Below are 20068 nucleotides of genomic sequence, written 5' to 3'. Positions count from 1 at the left end.
AGGTTGTCCCCGTGGGGCTCAGTCTTAATCCCCATTTTATAGATAACTGAGGCACAGAGAAGGTAAGTGACTTGCCCAAGGTCACATGGCAGACAAGTGGCTAAGCTAGGATTAGGACTCATGTCCTCTGACTCCCATGCCAATGCTCTTTCCACTAAGCCATGCCTCAGTACCTCAGCTGTAAAATGGGGATTAAGACTGTGAACCCTGCATGAGACAAGGACTGTGTCCAACCTGATTACCTTGTATTTATTTCAGTGCTTAGAACAGTGCTTGGCACACAGTAAGCATTTAATACTACAATTATTGTCTGCTAGGTGACTTTAGGCAAGTCACAACTTCTCTGTGGCCTCAAATTATCTCCATGGGGATTAAGACTGTGAGCCCCACGTGGTACATGGACTGTGTCCAACCTCATTAGCTTTGTATCTACCCCAGTGCTAAGTACAGTACCTGGCACAAAGTATGCACTTAACAAATACAATTTAAAAATGTTCACTCTCTAAGTAAGAGGGAAAACAGGTTCCCCCATTTTACATTTGAGGGAACTGAGACACAGAGGAGTTAAATGACTTGTCCAAGATGACACAGCAGCAAGTGGCAGAGTGGGATTAGAACCTGGGTCCCCTGACCCTCAGACCCATGCTCTTGCCAATAGGTCACACTGCTTCCCATTTAGTTTCTCTGAAATGAGATGTTATGATTTAGAAAATATGTTTTAATCTATAAGTGTAGTGGGAAGAAACAGAGGACTGAACTGATTTTTTTGTATTTACAACCAGTGCTTAAAAAGCACATAATAAAATAAAAATAATAATGAGGGCTCAGCTCAATGGTGAGAAAGAATGAACTGAATTAGTTGTTTTTCACAATAACAAATGGACCAGTTTTAGCAGACATTTTCTTTTTTCAGTATGCATTTCAGTTAATTCCATGGACCTGCTTTTCTGAAGGATTCTAAAAATTATAATATAAAGTTTTGGTAATTATCTAAATTTATTAGCAATTGATTTCCTAGTTTGCTGGATGATAATTGTTTTTATTCAAGTTACATAGTCTGTTTTCAAGACAATGAAAAAAGATAGACTAAAAATGGGTCTAATTCTAACTTCGGATACATTTCTTAGTAGTTTTTATGTAAGCATACAAAATCATTCATTGAGGTAAATGAGTTATACAATATCATAAATTTGCTTGAACTTTAAATGAAGAGGAAGCTCTTTTTGTGTTTAAAGACAGAGATGTCTGCTTTCATCATTTAAATGCATCCTGATGCACATTTTGGGCTGGGTTCAAATGTCAATCTAAATGAAATGAAAGAAACCTATGCGAGAAGAAAATGAAACCCATTTGTCCACCAACATTCTTTTTTATCAACACATAAGTCAGAGCCATCTAATGATAGCTACTCCAAATTCAAGAATAGAATTCTAAAGCTAGCTCCATAAGGAAGGAAAGTATAATTGCAGAAGCTAACATAAAAAAGTACCTGATACTCTTTAATGTTTTAAAGCAATACATGAGAAATGAATTCACCCAAGACAGTCCAAAGACTTTGCACACAACACAATTGGTTCCTGAAAACTGCATCTTAAATTTAAAGATAAGTCAAAACCAATTTTCTCAAAGTAACAATGTTAAAAATAGGGGTGGGGGGCGATTGGTCCCTGAAGTTTGGTCAGATACCCTATTTTACAATAAAATAAGAATTGTTTACCCAATTATTAATATTTACGTATAAATACGCAGAGAAGTTCCACAATAGGTTTTATTTAGTATTTATTTCATCCTGAAAACAAACGGATGTGTCAACTTCGGTGATTGGTAACTCTGCCCTCTTTAAGCATTCCCCCTTTTCTCCCTTCTCTCTAGAAATTTCTGAAATTGGTTTCCACTTCCCTATGGTTCCTGTGAGCCACCCCAAACCCCAACCACCCTTGCCATGTGCTAAAGTTGAAACTATGTTGTAAAACTGAAATAGGATATACATTTGGAGAGGTGTCATTTGTTATGATTCCAAATATCTTAAATTAGGGTTTGCTTGAATGCCGTAACTTCGGGATTAAATGACCTCGGCAAAAGGTTGTTTGGCCAATAAAAGGATTAGAAAGTAGGAGACTGTGTCTGTGAATATTCCTTGGCATCCTTCAGTTTCTCAACATCTTCATCTGTCTCCGTACTGCTCATGGAAAACATTTTTTCTTGGTCACTATCCTGAGATTTATTCTGGAGCTGCAACAGTCTTGATTTCTTGAAAGGTCTTCTGTTCTCTGTGGCGATAGCCTTACGCTTAACCATCTGTCGTGTTTCAGCTTCGGGGGAGTCTGCGTCTTCCAGCATTAGAGTTAGCTTATCCTTCACATTGTGCTCATGGTCAGTGTTGCAGAAACTTTTACAGATGTGTCTACTTTTCAGAGAGACAATGCATGAGTGAAGAAATCCAGTATTTGGGAAAAATGTTCTTAAAGCCTGACACAGGAAACTGTTCTCTTTTGATTCTTCTGAATTACTCTTTTTTGTACCTAAACCAAATAATAAAGGTTAAAATTTCAACAAAATAAAAAATATTCCCATAGATCCAAAACCTTTCTCGCCTAAAAATTGTACGCACTTATTAGTTTGCCATGGCCAAAGTGTAACGTAAAAAAAATCCAACTTCTACCACGTATGACAAAAAGGTGGACTCATAAAACTACCAGCAAACACTATGAAGAGAGGAGGAAGAAGAAAAGTAAGCGGCAGAAAAAGGCAGGGAGACAGAGAGGGGACAGAAGTCCTGACGAACCACAAACTGGGAAGGGGACAGGACAGAAAGAGAGAAGGGATGGGAAAATAGGTGTCATCTTTTTGTTTTATGTGTGGTGTGAAATTGGGATAGAATGTTTTTGGAGCAGTGGGGAGGGGGATAAGGAAGACAGGAGAGAAACAGAAAGGAATGGGAGGAAAAGCAGGGTGAAATGGAGATAAAGAGGGGAAGGAGGAGAAAGGGAGGGAAAAAGAGGAGAAGAACGAACAGGAACACAGGGAAGAGATGGAGGTAAGAAAGACAGGGAAAGGAGAAAAAGTACTGTCTCCACAGGCGCCAACTCCATGGAAGTGATTGCTCCCACATCTTCCTGGAATGGACTCCCATGCTTTGGTCATCCCAGAAGACTTGAGAGTTTCCAGTTAGGGCTAAAAGTCAAGCATCAATGGTATTTATTGAGCCCTTACTATGTTCAGACCCCTGAACTAAGTGCTTGGGGGAGTACAAAACAACCAGAGTTGGTAGACATGATCCTGGCCCACAAGTTTAGAGGGGGAGACAGACATTAATATAAATTACAGGTATGTAAATAATGCTGTGGGGCTAAAGGTGGGGTGAATATCAAGTGCTGAAAGTGTCCAGATCTAAGTGCTTAGGTTGTTTTTTGACCCAATTAGCTCTTCAAGGTGTATCTCCCAACCTGCTCCTAAAATACCCTTCCCCGTTTTTGCTCGCCACATTCAAAGTGAAAAGTTAGTAATCATTAATAGCTGTAATCCTTCTTGCCAAGCCTCTCTCCCGCTCCCACCACCTTCCTCTTCTTCCAATGGGGCTTTCCTCACTTCCCCTCAGCTCCAGAGCTGAGCCAAAGGCTCCTCTCGAGCCTGGAACTAGAACCCCCTATGGACGAATGCAAGCATGGCTCAGCCCTGATGCAACCAGACACCCTGGGGGATTCGGGGTGTTTAAATTCCAAGGTCCACTGATATCAGCCAGGCAGGAGCTACCACTGCTTGGAGCCGGGAGAGTGCACAGTGACTGTTTGGTTTCATGAAATCTGAACAGTCGCCAGAGAGGCTCCAATCTCTAATCCCGCGTCGTCTGTGGAGAGGCCCCTGGGTTGTCTAGGTGGGCCAGGGACGAGGCAGGATATTTACTGGGAGTGGAAACTATGGAACCCAGTTTAGATGAGAGAAACCACTGAAGTCACAGTGGCAGTAGAGGGAAACTCTGCCAACTCCAGAGCCGGGCTGGGTGCTGCAGCAGCTTGCCAGTAGGAGGCAAAAGGCAGGGCCTACAACTTGGCTCTGCTCTGCCCTGACCAAAAAGGCATTAGAATCTTCACCCTGTTTAGTACTGATCCCTAGAAGCCCCAATCCATGTGAGTTGTGCTCTTCAACGTGCACAGAACAAAGGCTAACCCTTTGTTAGAAGGGTCTGAACGGTCCTTTGAACGGAGAAAGGAGGCAGGAGAGGCCAAAACTGGAGTGGTGGGCGAGAGGAAGAGGGAAGAAACTCACAAACAGAAACAGCAAATTAAAGAGATTCTGGGAGTTAGAGACTTACCACTCTAGCCTACATTGGTCTCCTATGCTCCTCTACACTTCCAAGATGGCAGATGGGACTGAACACCAACCTTGTGGGGGTTGCCAGCCTGATTCACTCCTGGCTCCGCTCTTGCAGGAGTGTCCATCCCTCCCAGGACATTGTGGCTCTTTCCACTCCCCAGATCCCAGCCCTCACAGCAAGCTGCCGCATGAAAGCCCAGAACGAGTCTACTACCACTCGAGATGGCACAAAGCTTTATATTCACAGTGATGTACATACACAATTTTTTAAAAAATGCCAAAAACTACCAAAAAAAAAATCAAGCCATTAGAATGAAGAGGACAATGTATTTTCTTCCTCCTCACTCTACCCCACTCCAAATCTCATTATGCCACAGACTGGGGAACCAAAATTGATGAGATAATCATTTTTGATCCCATCTTAAATAGATTTGGTCCACAGATTCATTTTACCTGAGTCCTGAGTCCGCATACTCTTCCTTTTAGATATTTCTTGTTTCAGTTTGTTAACATCTGCTAGTAGTTTCTCTACTGACCTCTCACTGTCCTCCACTTTAGAACATATTTTCTACAAGAAAAAAAATAATGAGCTCAAATCCATGAAAACAATTCTAATAAACTAGAAGAATAAATCCTCATTCATCAATTATAAGGAAGTGTCCTGGGATTTGACAATTATTCTAGACTGATATTTTCTTTCCTGTTATTATCACACTGCAGCAGTTCAAAAGTTTAGATAAACTTACGGTAACTCCATTTGGGCCATAGGTGCACATTTCTTCCCTAATTTGAGAACTGTATGAAGAATCTCTCTTTTTTGAAAAGATGCATTGCAGAATGGCAGTTGTACTTTGAAATGTAAGTAAAATATTCAAAATGAATGACAAAAAACTATGGGAGGTATCCATTTCAATTATCTACTCAAGTGGAACCCTGGTTGGTAACATCCAAACCCACTCCAGAACCAAACTGGAATCAATCAATCCTATTTATTGAGCACTTACTGTGTGCAGAGCACTGTACTAAGCAGTTGGTAGAGTACCATATAATAGAGTTCATTCATTCATTCAATAGCATTTATTGAGCGCTTACTATGTGCAGAGCACTGAACTAGCACTTGGAATGTACAATTCGGAAACAGAGACAATCCCTGCCCGATAACGGGCTCACAGTCGAAACGGGGGAGACAGAGAGCAAAGCAAAACAGAACAAAACAAAACAAAATCATCAAGATAAATAGAATCATGGCCTTATACAATTCATTAACAAAACAAATAGGGTAAGAAATAATATATACAAATATGCACAGTGCTGAGGGAGGGGAAGGAGGAAGAGCAGAGGTCTGGGTGGGGAGGAGAGGGGAGGAGGAGCAGAGGGAAAGGGGGGCTCAGTCTGAGAAGGACTCCTGGAGGAGGTGAGCTCTCAGTAGGGCTTTGAAGAGGGGAAGTGAGTTAGTTTGGCGGGCTTGGGGGGGGTCACATGGTAGACATGCCCCTGCCACCCCCACCAGACTCTTTACCCCAATGACCTGGCCACATACTTCATCAATAAAATTGAAAGCATCAGGCACGATCTCCCTAAAATCTCCCCTGCTCCTCTTCAATACCCCCTACTCCTCTTCATCTCTCCCTCTATACCCTCAGGTATCTCAGAAAGAGATCTCTCCCTGCTCTCTAAATCTACCCACTCCACCTTGTACTTCTGACCTCTTCCCTCCTTGACTGCCATCTTCATTCTCAGTCTCTTTCACGGGCTCCCCCTCCCATCCGCTAACTGTAGGGGTTCCTCAAGGGTCAGTTCTTGGTCCCTTTTTTCTCCATCGATACTCACTCCTTTGGTGAACTCATTCGCTCCCACGGCTTCAACTATCATTTCTAAGCTGATGATACTCAAATCTGCATCTCCTCCCTTGTTCTCCCTCCCTTCAGGCTCACATCTCCTCCTGCCTTCAGTACATCTCCACCTGGATGTACTCCCACCACCTAAAACTCAACATGTCCAACACTGAACTCCTTATCTTCCCTCTCAAACCCTGTTCTCACCCAGACTTTCCTGTCACTGTGGATGGCACTACCATCCTTCCCATCTCACAAGCCTGCAATCTGGTGTCATCTTTGACTCTGTTCCCTCATTCACCCCTCATATCCTAACAGCCAACAAAACCTGCTGGTCTCACCTTCACAAAATCATCAAGATCAGCCCTTTCCTCTCCATCCAAACTGCTACCATGTTAGTACAATCACTCATCATCTCCTGACTAGATTACTGCATCAGTATCTTTTCTGATCTCCCAACCTCCTGTCTCTCCCTGATTCAGTTTATACTTCACTCTGCTGCCCGGATAATCTTTCTACAGAAACGCTCTGGGCATGTCACCCCCCTCCTCAAACATCTTCAGTGGTTGCCTATCTACCTCCGTATCAAGCAAAAACTCCTCACTATTGGCTTCAAAGCTCTCCATCACCTTGCCCTTTCTTACCTCACTTCCCTTCTCTCCTTCTACATCCCAGTCCGCATACTCCACTCCTCTGGTGCTAACCTTCTCAATGTGCCTCGTTCTCATATGTCCCGCTATCGACCCCTGGCCCAAGTCCTACCTCTGGCCTGGAATGCCCTCCCTCCTCATATTCGCCAAACTAGCACACTTCCCCCCTTCAGAGCCCTAATGAATGCTCACCTCCTCCAGGAGGCCTTCTCGGAAAAAAGCCCCCCTTTTCCTCAGCTCCCCCTCCCCCCGCATTGCCCCAACCCCCTCCCTTTGCTCTACCCTCCCTCCCCACCCCATAGCACTTGTGTATATATGTACATATTTATAATTCAATTTATTTTTCTTAATGATGTGTATATATCTATAATTCTATTTATTTATATTCAATAGTATTTATTGAGCGCTTACTATGTGCAGAGCACTATACTAAGAGCTTGGAATGTACAAATCGGTAACAGATAGAGACAGTCCCTGCCCTTTGCCGGGCTTACAGTCTAATCGGGGGAGACAGACAGACAAGAACAATGTCAATAAACAGAATCAAGGGGAAGAACATCTCATTAAAACAATAGCAAATAAATAGAATCAAGGTGATGTACATCTCATTAACAAAATAAATAGGGTAATGAAGATATATACAGTTGAGCGGATGAGTACAGTGCTGAGGGGATGGGACGGAAGAGGGGGAGGAGCAGAGGGAAAGGCGGGGGGAAGAGGGTTTAGCTGCGGAGAGGTGAGGGGGGGTAGAGGGAGCAGAGGGAAAAGGGGAGCTCAGTCTGGGAAGGCCTCTTGGAGGAAGTGAGCTTTAAGAAGGGTTTTGAAGAGGGGAAGAGAATTAGTTTGGTGGCGGTAAGGAGGGAGGGCATTCCAGGACGGTGGGAGGACGTGGCTCAGGGGTCGACGGTGGGATAGGTGAGAACTGGGGATGGTGAGGAGGTGGGCGGCAGAAGAGCGGAGCGTGCGGGGTGGGCAGTAGAAAGAGAGAAGGGAGGAGAGGTAGGAAGGGGCAAGGTGATGGAGAGCCTTGAAGCCTAGAGTGAGAGCTACTGATGCCTGTTTACTTGTTTTGATGTCTGTCTCCCCGCTTCTAGATTGTGAGTCCGTTGTGGGCAAGGATGTCTCTATTTGTTGCCGAACTGTACTTTCCAAGTGCTTAGTACAGTGCTCTGTACACAGTTAGCGCTCAATAAATACGACTGAATGAATTAATCTTCAACCATTCATTGTCCAACGGTTTCTTCCCCACTGCTTTCAAACATGCTTATGTATCTCCATCCTAAAAAACCCCTCCCTTGACCCTGACTCCCTCCAGCTCTCACCCTTTCTCCATCTCCATCTTACCAATCCTCTCCAAACTTCTTGAAACAGTTATTTACACCCACTGTCTCCACTTTCTCTCCTCCAGTCTGGCTTCTGCTCCCTTCACACCATGGAAACAGCCCTCTCTAACGTAACCATTAACGTTCTTCTTGCCTCTACTCCATCCTAATTTTCTTGGACCTATCACAGATGCCTCTGACATTGTAGACCACCCCTTCTCCTTGAAACTTTACCCAACCTTGGCTTCAATGACACTGTCTTCTGTTGGTTCTCCTCCTATCTCTCTGACCACTGCTCAATTTCTGTTGCAGGTTCCTCCTCTGCTTCCACCCTGACAGTGGGGGTCCCTCAAGGATCAGTTGTAGGTGCCCTTCTATTCTCCATCTACAACCTCTCCCTTGGATAATTCATTTGTTCCCATGGCTTCAACATCTCTATGCAGATGATTCCCAAATCTATATCTCTGGCCCTAATCTCTCTTCTCCCATGCAGTCTTGCGTTTCACCTTGCCTTCAGGACAGTTCACTCTGGACATCCCACCAATACATCAAACCTAACATGTCTAAAACAGAACTTATTTTCTCAGCCAAGTCCTGTCACTGTAGACATAACTGTAGACAATACTACTAACCTTCCTATCTCACAAATCTATAGTCTTAGCATTGTCTTTGGCTCATTCCTCTCATTCAACCCACATATTCAATCTGTCACCATATCCCGTTGGTTCTATCTTCATAACATTGCTAAAACTCCCCTTTCCTCTCCATCCAAACTGCTACCCTGCCTTGACTGCTGCATTCGGCCACCTGTCTCTCGCCACTCCAGTCCTTACTTCACTCTGCTGCCCGGATTATTTTTCTAGAAAAATGTTCAGTTCCTGTCTCCCTACTCCTCAAGAATTGCCAATGGCTGCCCATCTACTTTCACTTCACACAGAAACTCCTTATTATTGGCTTTAAACCATTCAATCAGCTCAAATCCTTCTATCTTACCTCGCTGATCTCCTATTATAGCTCGGCCCACACACTTTGCTCCTCTAGTGCCAGCTTACTCACTATACCCTGATCTCCTCTATCTCACTGCCAATCCCTTTCCCACATCCTCCCCCTAGCCTGGAACTCTCTCTCCCTCCATGTACACCAGACAACCACTCTCCCTACGTCCTAAATATTTAAGGTCACATCTCCTCCAAGAGGCCTCCCCCAGGTAAGCCCTCTTTTAATAATGATTGTATTTGTTAAGCACTTACTATATGCCAAGCACTGTTCTAAGCTCTGGGGGAGATACAAGGTAATGAGGTTGTCCCACATGGGGCTCACAGTCATCCCTGTTTTACAGATGAGGGAACTGAGGCCCAGTGAAGTGACTTGCCCAAAGTCCCACAGCTGTCAAGTGGCAGAGTCGGGTTTAGGACCCACAACCTCTGACTCCCAAGCCCGTGCTCTTTCCATTGAGCCACGCTGCTTCTCTTTTCCCTGGTTCCCTCTCTTTCATTCCATCATATTTATTGAGCTCTTACTGTGTGCAGAGCACTGTACTAAGCACTGTTTATGTACTTAATCTGTGACCCTTGGGCATTTGATAACTGGCTATCCTCAATCCCACAGCACTTATGTATGTATCTTTAAATTATATATTATACATTATTTATATTTATATTAGTGTCTCTCTTCCCCTCTAGACTCTAAACTCACTGTGGGCAGGGAATGTGTCTGCCAACTCTGTTGTACTGAAGTGCTTAATACAGAGCTTGCACATAATAGGCCCTCACTAAAGACCATCGATGATGATGATGATTAAAAAGATGAGATCAAGCGTGTGTCTAAGTTGGTGAGTGAATGATGTGGGATGGAGGAGGAGGTCAAAGGAGTTGAGAAGTGAGAGGAAGCGGGCAGCAGAGGGGTCATTAGGAAGATTCTCTTACATTCTAGTGTTGCCTGGATTGAGTCAGGTCTTGGGAAAAGTGAGGAGGAGTGAAAGAGAGAGGTACAGCTTTTACTTATTTGGGTTTTGTTAAATGTCCTTATCTGTAAAATATCTGTTAATATATCTGTAAAATATCTGTAAAATATCTGTAAAATATCTGTAAAATATTTGTTAAATGTCCTTATCTGATTGACAGTTCACTCACAGGCTTAAAAAAATGATTCATTTCAAATAATTACAAATATAATAAAGTGACTAATTCAATCTAGTTAAGCACTTACTTTGTGCCAAGCACTATAATACTGAGTGTTTGGCTAGATACAAGATAATTGGTTTGGACACATGGGAGTCACAGTTTAAGTCAGAGTAAGATTTAATCCCCATTTTATAGATGAGGAAGCCGTATTTCAATACATTACTGAGCCATGACTCTGATTCCAGATAAAATCTGAATTTTTTTAAAAAGGGAGTTGATTTGAACTTATTTTGAATTTTACATTTATAGATATACTTACTTTTAATTCCTCCTGTACAGTAGCATACATTTCATTAATTTTATGGACTTCCTTTAAAGATCCATCTTCATTAAAAAATTCTGACCTTTGATAAACCAAAGAATGCTGTTACACACAATGCTAAAGAAGGGCTATATAAATCATCTCCATGGAGAATCTCTATTAATCACTCAGTTACACCTTCCTACACGACAGATGTGTGGATTCATTATAAAGAACTGTTTAGTTCAAAAAAGAGCCTTTTACCATTTGGTAGAGATAATTCTAGTTTCTCTATCTTCACTGCAACAAAACATCAAGCAAACTAGGATCAATTACCACTCTTTTTCTCTACATGAGAACTGTACCAGCTTAATTTAAATTATTTTAAATACTGTCTAATTTCTTCTCCACCCAGTCTTAAGGCCCATGAGTTCATGCTAATTTGCATGACTGCTTTAGGACACAGCTTATCACCTTTTCTTATATACTCCATAAGAAATTTAAGATCTCCCTTAAAACCTAATCATTTAGAATGGGAAGGTAATGTTCTCTTTTCTCCATACTTCTAATTAGTCTGGAACTCTAAAATCTCCATTAGTCCCCTTTCTTTTCCCCTTTCGCTTTTTACTTTATCTGACAGTCCAGTTCAGAGACACTTTTTTTAAAACACACGTGTTTGCTCTAGCCAGAGGAAGAAAGCAATTGGAGATATTTCAGACATATATGCAGAGTAAAATAAAGAGGCAAAAACAGAAAGGAAGGGAGTCAGGAAGAGAAAAGGTGGAAGGAAAAGACAAAGGAAAGAGAGAGTAAATACATGAACACAGGTAGAGATAATAACGATAATGGTATTTGTTAAGCGATTACTAAGTAGCAAGTACTGTACTAAAAAACTGGAGTAGATTCAATACAAAAGATCAAATGTTCCTGCCCCAGCCTCAGAATTCAAGGGGAAGGGGAGAACAGGTATGTTATCCCCATTTTACAGATGAGGAAGCTGAGGCATAGAGTTTTGCAAATTACAGAGTTGCCCTAGGTCAGACAGCATGAAAGGGGAGAGTCAGGATTAGAACCCAGGTCCTGTAACTCTGAGGCCAGAGCTCCTTCCACTAGGCCATGCTGCTTCTTGTGTATGAGAAGAAAACACATAGACATAGATAAAAATGGTAATATAGAACCTGTGGCTTTTTGGCACTCTGTTCTTAGCTCTCCCCTCTCTTCTAAGGTCATTTGTGAGGGAAGGAGGGGGAAAGGTGGAAGAGTGAATTGGACTCAGACGTAAGGATGCGGAAGTGCAACAGTGCAGTCGATTAGATGGCTATTTTAAAATAAGACTTTATTTTTCAGGGCTTCAAAAAGTCATAAAATTATCTTCTTAGCCTGGGAATAATTATAAGTAAGAAATGCCATTTTGGGGACAGATCAATGATCCATCTATTTCTAGTACTCTTTCTGACTTCTGTAACAGGGTGATGATTGGAAGAATTATGTGCTGGTTGTCCTCCAACAGCCATTACAACGTTGTAATGTTTAGGAATATAACTGTAATATCTGTAACTTTTATCTCCTCTTTCTGAGCATCCGCCACCTCTCTGCATTAAGAAATACTTGTCCGTCAATTTATCCAAACCTCTCATGGACCGATTGATATTTTTAGCCATCTTGATATCCCGTAGTAATAAATTCCATTTGCTTACCACCTGCTGGGGGAAGAAGGGCCTCTTTTAATTTGTTTTGAACCTATCATCTTCAAGCTTCAGTGTGTGTCCCTTTGCCCTGCTGCGCGGGGCTTTGGAAACCAATGTCTCATACTAGTCCTGTCCACATCCTTCATTCATTCATTCATTCAATAGTATTTATTGAGCGCTTACTATGTGCAGAGCACTGTACTAAGCACTTGGGATGAACAAGTCGGCAACAGATAGAGACAGTTCCTGCCGTTTGACGGGCTTACAGTCTAATCGGGGGAGACGGACAGACATGATTTTGTAAACTTCATGATTTTGTAAACTTCAATCATGTCTCTGCTCATCTTTTAGAATGAAGAATACTAATGTTTTCAGTCAATTTTAACAAGGGAGCTTCTCCACTCCAGTCACCCTTCTTTTAGAGTTGTAATTTGAATTACTTTTTCCAGGAGTATTACCCTGCACTTGTTCACAGTGAAGCTCATTTGCCATTTTTCATCCCATTCTATCAGCTTCAAAAAGACTCTCAGATGCATGGTATTCATTATCCAGATTTGAGGTTCATTTGTCGATCTTAACTTTTCATTGCATGCCCTCTTCCAGATCATTTTTAAACATATTAAAGCTCATGTTGTTGTGCTGTACTTTCCCAAGCGCTTAGTACAGTGCTCTGCACATAGTAATTGCTCAAAAAATATGACTGACTGATTGATCCTACCACCAATCCTTGGAGAATGCCACTACATACCCATCTCTACCTGGAAAGTGGCCAAGTGTCTCTAATTTTTGCTTCCGTCTTCTATCTACTCTCTAGTCATGATAGAACATTCCTCCAAACCCAAGCTCTCAGTCTTTTACAGGCGACTTTATTTTGAAATCTTATCAAAGACTTTTTGAAAAGCACCATATATTATGAGCACTATTTTCCACATGTTAATGGACTTCAAAGAATTCTTTCTACTAACAGGTTGTGCTTTTCAGTAACAGAATATTAAACATGGAAGATTTTTCCACTCAAAATGGCGGGAGAAAAACAAGGAAGTTGAGAGTTTTCCTACCTGTGAGTTTTTACTGCTCTGCCAAAACTAGTAGATGTACAAGAACTGGATACGGTCTTATAACCCTGCTGTTCTGACATCCCTAAGTTGGAAACCACTAGAGGCACTTTGTGGAAGAGCCTAAAAAAAGCAAAATTATAAATCATTACACAATTAATTATTAATCAAAATGAATAACGGCATCTAAATAAGTAAAGAAAAAACTTGTGATACTCCAGAAACTATGACAATAGTCAAGTGTTATCGAAACCAAGATAGTAAAACAGCAACCACACAGGTGCACGAACAGGTATTCATTCATTCAGTTGTATTTATTGAGCGCTTACCATGTGCAGAGCAGGGTACTAAAAGCGCTTGTGAAGTACAATTCAGCAACAAATAGAGACAATCCGTACCCAACAATGGGCTCACAGTCTAGAAGGGATCAGTTTATGAGGTCAGAGCCAGAAGAGAGCAGAACTTTTTTTTTAAATTATTTTAATGGTGCTTGTTAAGCGTTAACTATGTATCAAGTACTATTCCAAGCACTGGGGTAGATACAAGTTTATCAGGCTGGACACAGTCCCTGTCCCACATGGGGCCCACAGTCTAAACTGGAGGGAGGAGGATTTAATCCCCATTTTAAAGACAAGGTAACTGAGGCATGGTGAAATTAAGTGACTTGCCCACGGTCACTCAGCAAGCAGTTAGCAGAGGTGGAATTAAGACCCAAGTCCTCTTACTCCCAGGCCCATGCTCTTTCCATGCTGCTTCTGAGAAGGGAAGCATCGCTCTTGGTTTTGACTGTCATGAATATGGACAGATTAGAGTTGCATCTTTACTCTTCCAGTCTGACTACAAGGTTTAAAACAATTTGAAATACCAGTCATACCCACAGCTATAATCAATAATCAATCAATTAATCAGTACTATTGATTGCACGCCTGAGTGCTAGTGCTTTACATGCGCTTGGAAGTGGATAACATTAGCAAGACACATGTTCCCAGCTCTCAAGGAGTTTGCAATTTAATGGGGCAGAAAAAGAAAAAAAATACTATGATTATGCAAATCTGAGGAAGAACAGAGATGAGCACCTCAAGACAAAACTACCGAACTGGTAAATGAATTCAGAGGTAACTATGTAAACTTAAAAACATATCTGCACATGTATGTTGAGGACAGGGATACAAGTACATAAGTGCTAAGAGTAGATGTTGGGCAGACATGGCTCGGGGGCTGTGAATTCATAGCAAAAGCTCCCTGAAGGAAGTGGGATTTTAGATGGGCCTTAAAGATGGGGAGGACTGTGGTCAAGCAGATTTGAGGGGAGGGAGTTTCAGGCCAGGGGAACATCAGAGAAGGTCAAGCCCTTCTAGGTTCAAATCTCCTCTTGGAGGACCTTTCCTGAAAAACTCCCCATTTTCTATTCCCTCAATAAATTAATCAATCATTTATTGGGCGCTTGCTGGATGCAGAGCACAGTCCTGTGTGCTTAGGAGAGTGTACAATACAACAGAGTTGGTAGACACGTTCCTTGTCCACAAAGAGGTTAGAGTCTAGAGGGGGATAGAGAAATTAATATAAATGAATTATGAATATATACATAAGCCCTGTGGGGCTGAGGAAGCTGTGGATAAAGGATAATAATAATACTAATGTTGGTATTTGCTAAGTGCTTACTACGTGCAGAGCACTGTTCTAAGCGCTGGGGTAGATACAGGGTAATCAGGTTGTCCCACATGAGGCTCACAGTTAATTCCCATTTTACAGATGATGGAACTGAGGCACAGAGAACTTAAGTGACTTGCCCACAGTCACACTGCTGCCGAGTGGCAGGGCCGGGATGCAAATTCAAGTACAAGTGACATAGAAGGGACACTGTAAGCTTGTTGTGGGCAGGGAATTTATCTGTTTATTGATGTACTGTATTCCCCCAAGTGCTCAATACAGTGCTCTGCACACAGTAAGTGCTCAATAAATACGACTGATTGAATGGGTGGGAGAAAAAGAAATGTAGGCTTAGTTGGGGAAGATTTAGGAAGTGGGGGATGTGCTTTCAATAAGCCTTTGAATACCATATCTGTCGGATATGAAGAGGGAGGGTGTTCCAGGCCAGAAGAAGGATGTGGGCAAGAGGTCTACCATGAGACAAACAAGAGTGGGGTATAGTGAGTGCGTTGGCATTAGAGAAGTGAAGCATATGGGCTGGGTTGTAAGAGGAAACAAAGAGGGTGAGGTAGAATGGGGCAAGATGATTGAGTGCTTTAAACACTCAATGGTAAGTGACTGTTTGATGTGGAGGTGGATGGGCAACCACTGGAGGCTCCTGAGGACTGGGGAAACATGGAACAAATGGTTTTGTAGAAAAATGATCTGGGCAGCAGAGTGACGTATGGACCAGAATTGGGAGAGGGAGGAGGCAGAAAGGTCAGCGAGGAGGCTGATGCAGTAATCTAGATGGGATATGATAAGTGAGAAGCAGCATGGCCTAGTATATAGAATGAGTCTGGAAGTCAGAAGGGCTTGGAATCTAATTCTGGTTCCACCACATGACTGCTCTATGATCTTGGGCAAATTGTTTAACTTCTCTGTGTCTCAGTTACCTCATCTATAAAATGGGGACTACTACTGTGAGCCTCAGGTGGGACATGGCCTGCATCCAACCTAATTAGCTTGTATCTACCCCAGCGCTTAGTCCAGTGGCAAGCACTTAATAAAAACCATAAAAAAGGGCTTTAATTAACATAGTAGCAGTTTGGATGGATCCTCTAACGGCCACTTCAGCCTTTCCTTGACTCTTAAACACTTAAATACTTACCTCTGTGACACTTTGTGTACATACCTTAAATACACTCTTACTTCTCCTATCTATAATTTATTTAAGTGTCTGACATCCCCAGTAGACTCCAAGGTCCAAGAGATCAGGGACCCGGTCTTCTCCTTCTCTGGTACGCTCTCAATTGCTTAGTACGATGTTCTGTGAATAACTTCCTACTCACTAAAAATGGGGCCATCTGTGTAGCTCACTCAACCCAGCAGTCGGGCCCCATAGGCGGTACCCAGGGTTGTGTTAAAGTTCTTGGCAGTTGCCAAAGACACTTCCCTTGGAAGTGAGTCTCAGCCCTTTCCAGTTTGGCCTGACACTTCCTGTTTGATAATGCCCATGCCCAAAACGAGTATCAGGCAAGGCTGACTCAGGCACATACCAATACCAGATTAGGCTGAAAATGGACAGGACCCGAATGGGCTAAACTGAGTTAGAGCACCATATTTCCAGTTCCTGCAAGGAAAAAAACAGATTCGACACCTGTGCTTCTTGCTATACTGTGAGAGGGTAGCTTGGCCCAAGATGAAAAGGCTACTAGTCTTCCTCCTCCAGAGCAGAACTAGAGGTGCCAATACCTAGAGAGTGGGAAACACTTTCCCATTTCCCCCACCCTACTTCCCCTTTTTCTGCATCACGCAGGCCCAAGTTCTCACCCCACCTCTCGCTTCTCAGCATTTACGTATATATCTTTAAAGTTTGTTGCTTTCCCCTCCCAGTAATTAATTTTAGTGCCTATTTCCCCCACTAGATTGAAAAGCAGGGCAAGAAACATGTCTACTATCTTTTTTAAAGAAATAGTATTTCTTAAGCACTTACTATGTCCCAGGCACTGTACTAAGACCTGGGGTAGATACAGACTGATCACGTTGGACACAATCCACGTCCCACATGGGGCTCACAGACTTAATTCCCATTTTGCAGAGATGAGGGACCTGAGACCCAGAGAATAACAATAATAATAATAATGTTGGTATTTGTTAAGCTCTTACTATGTGCCAAGCACTGCTCTAAACGCTGGGGTAGATACAAGGTAATCCGGTTGTCCCCCATGAGGCTCACAGTCTTAATCCCCATTTTACAGATGAGATAACTGAGGTACCAAGAAGTTAAGTGACTTGCCCAAAGTCACACAGCTGACAGGTGGCGGAGCCGGGATTAGAACCCATGACCTTTGACTCCTAAACCCGTGCTCTTTCCACTGAGCCATGCTGCTTCTCGGAGAAGTTAAATAACTTGCCCAAAGTCACCCAGCAGACAAGTGGTGGAGTAGAATTACAGTCCAGGTCCTCTGACTCCCAGGTTTATGCTCTTTCCACTAGGCCACACTGCTGCTAGCTACTAGCCATGCTACCAGCTCTATTATTCTCTCCCAAACCTTTAGTACAGTGCTCTGCACAGAGCTACATGCTCTCTAAATACTATCAATTGATTGATACAGTTCCTGTACTGTGGTGGTTTTTACCACACAGCTGTTGAACCCAAAATAAATGGAGTCAGCACATTCTGATCAATCAATCAATATTTATTGAGCGCTTACTATGTGCAAGCCCTTGGGAGAGAACAACAGAATTGGTAGACACCTTCTCTGTCCACAGTGACCTTACAATCTAGTGGGGAGATAATCAGGTTGGACCCAGTCCGTGGCCGACAGTGTTAATCCCCATTTTACAGATTAAAGTAATGGAGAAGTTAAGTGACTTGACCAAGATCACACAGCAGACAAGTGAAGGAGAGTGGATTAGAACCCAGGTCCTTCTGATTCCCAGGCCCTTGCTCTAGCCCAATTACTTCAGAACTAAGTTTGTCTTAAGCACAGGCTACGCGGAAAGTCTCATATGACACTACTGAGCTACTTGAGATAATAATAATAAAAAATAATAATATTAACAGTACTTGTAAAGAACACTCTCTGCACCTACCTAAAACTGGGAGAAGATAGACTGAGCTAAGGAATCCACTCCTCCATCAGAATAATTCCTGCATCTTTAAAACCCTCACGATTTTTGAAACTGATCAAAGTGCCTGCCCAGCCCTAATCAGTGGATCACACGAGATCCTTAGGAGTTGCTAGGTTCATATCTCTGAGGAGATATGGGTTTCTCAATGAATGCATGTTCTTTAAATAGGACCAGATTCAGACTCATCTGGGATGCAGGGTTTGGGCCCCAATGTCTCAGGAGTTTTGGGAGGCTTAATTACACAACTACACAATTACACACTTAGGAGAAGCAGCGTGGCTTAGTAGGCCTGGGAGTAAAAATGACCTGGTTCTAATTTCCACTCCATTTGTCTGCTGTGTGAACTTGGGCAAGTCACTTAACATCTCCACGACTCAGTTTCCTCATCTGTAAAATGAGGATTAAGACTGTGAGTCCCATGTGTCAGAAGGTCATGGGTTCTAATCCTCTATCTGCCATTTGTCTGCTGTGTGACCTTGAGCAGGTCTCTTCATTTCTCTGTGCCTCAGTTACCTCATTTGTAAATGGGAATTGAGACTGTGAGCCCCACGTGGGACAGGGACTGTGTCCAACCAATTTGCTGGTATTCACCCCAGAGCTTAGAACAGTGCCTGGCAAACAGAAAGCGCTTAACAAATACCAGCATTATTATTCCGTGGGACACTGACTGTGTCCAACTTGTTTAGCTTGTATTTAGTCCAGTGTACCCAAATACAAATGAACAAATACTATAAAATCAAAACCAAATAAAACCAAAACCAAAAACACCTACTTCCTCCTCCTGCGGTCAAAACCGAGCTACTGACTACTTTTCTTTCCTTAGTTTCCTCTAGGTGCTTTCTACTTTCTAAATTCTTTTTGGGGGACACTGATCATGTTTACACTGGGTCACAAACGATATGTGTCCAATGTGAAATTCGCCATGGCAGGGGGCAGGCCAAGAAAAGGCATTATAAACAGGTTTGCAATTCACTTTAAAGCCCAGCCTCTAAAGCTGAATTAAATCAACATCTTTTGCCCAGCATGAACTGTTCATTTAACCCAGGCAAATGGCTGGTTCTAAGTCAATCCTCTCTAAAACCAGAGGCCACCATTTCACTCATCACTAAGCCATAGCTGCACGCCCAAACGGAATGAATCTGAATTCAGTTTCACTGAGAATAATGCTCTAAATTAATCATTCTGTGGTGTGTTTTTGTTTCTGAATTGATAACCTTAGAGGGTGAAGCTTCAGGCTCTGCATTTTGGGCAATTCCCTATGTAGCCTTTTGTGCGGGAGACTGACCCTACCTAATCATGTTACTGTTTGGGTGGATGGGGGAGGGGAGCTTCTGGTTACCTGCAGGGAAAACATGTGGGCCAGGGAATTTTTAATCTCTTTCTTCCACAGCAGCTGAGTCAACTACTACAAGGGTAATGCATTTCTAGGTGCTAGCCAGATGGCCTTAAATAGCTGGCCACTTTGGGTCTAGAATATGGACTGCATCTAGTTAACCACCACAACCCAGGAAAACTAATTGGTCGTAGCAACACAAATGGGCTTGAGGCACTGAGATGAATCATAATCTTAATTCAATACAATCCCCTTATCTGAGTTGTAAAACTCAAGACAGCAGATCCCAATAATTATTCCATATGGGCTCAAGCCACAAAAATCAAGTTTGAAGCCAACATTTACCCTTCCTGAGGTCTGTGTAACGCATGTTCCAGTCGATGAGTGGAGCCGCTCTCTGTAGTTATGCTGGGTCTCAGCAACAGGAAAACAAGTCCCTGGTTTGAGAGGTGCATCTGTAAATTCTTGTGAACCACTCTCTCCCGGAACGTCATCATCTGGTCTGAATTACGTCTGAATTTATACCAACCTATTACATTCTGGGAGACAATTAAGATATTGGGCCTGTTAGTTTTTCCCTTACCTATAATCAGACCACCACCTCATTGGGTAACCCTAGAGTGGCTATAGTAGAAACTTCCACTTTACCATGATTTGTAATTCTAGGGAACCTGATTTTT

At 42.6% G+C, this 20068-nt stretch overlaps 1 protein-coding gene across 5 annotated transcripts in view; it reads right to left on the bottom strand.

Annotated features, from left to right (window-relative positions):
- Positions 1-1018: 1018 nt before the first annotated feature.
- Positions 1019-20068, bottom strand: part of ABRAXAS1 (abraxas 1, BRCA1 A complex subunit) — a 54930-nt gene continuing 35880 nt past the window's right edge. For all 5 annotated transcript variants that reach the window (XM_029069329.2, XM_029069331.1, XM_029069333.2 and 2 more), the window contains 5 exons: positions 19734-19927; positions 13292-13411; positions 10564-10648; positions 4768-4882; positions 1019-2522 (listed from right to left, as the gene is read on the bottom strand). In XM_029069329.2, coding sequence (XP_028925162.1) covers positions 2104-2522; positions 4768-4882; positions 10564-10648; positions 13292-13411; positions 19734-19927 — 933 coding nt within the window. In that variant the 3' untranslated portion in view covers positions 1019-2103. The remainder of the gene's footprint in view (positions 2523-4767; positions 4883-10563; positions 10649-13291; positions 13412-19733; positions 19928-20068) is intronic.

This window comes from Ornithorhynchus anatinus, chromosome 7 (assembly GCF_004115215.2).
Source record: "Ornithorhynchus anatinus isolate Pmale09 chromosome 7, mOrnAna1.pri.v4, whole genome shotgun sequence".
Classification (NCBI taxonomy): Eukaryota; Metazoa; Chordata; class Mammalia; order Monotremata; family Ornithorhynchidae; genus Ornithorhynchus; species Ornithorhynchus anatinus.
Note: the sequence above shows the minus strand (reverse complement) of the source record. Positions and strands in the feature narration are given on the sequence as shown.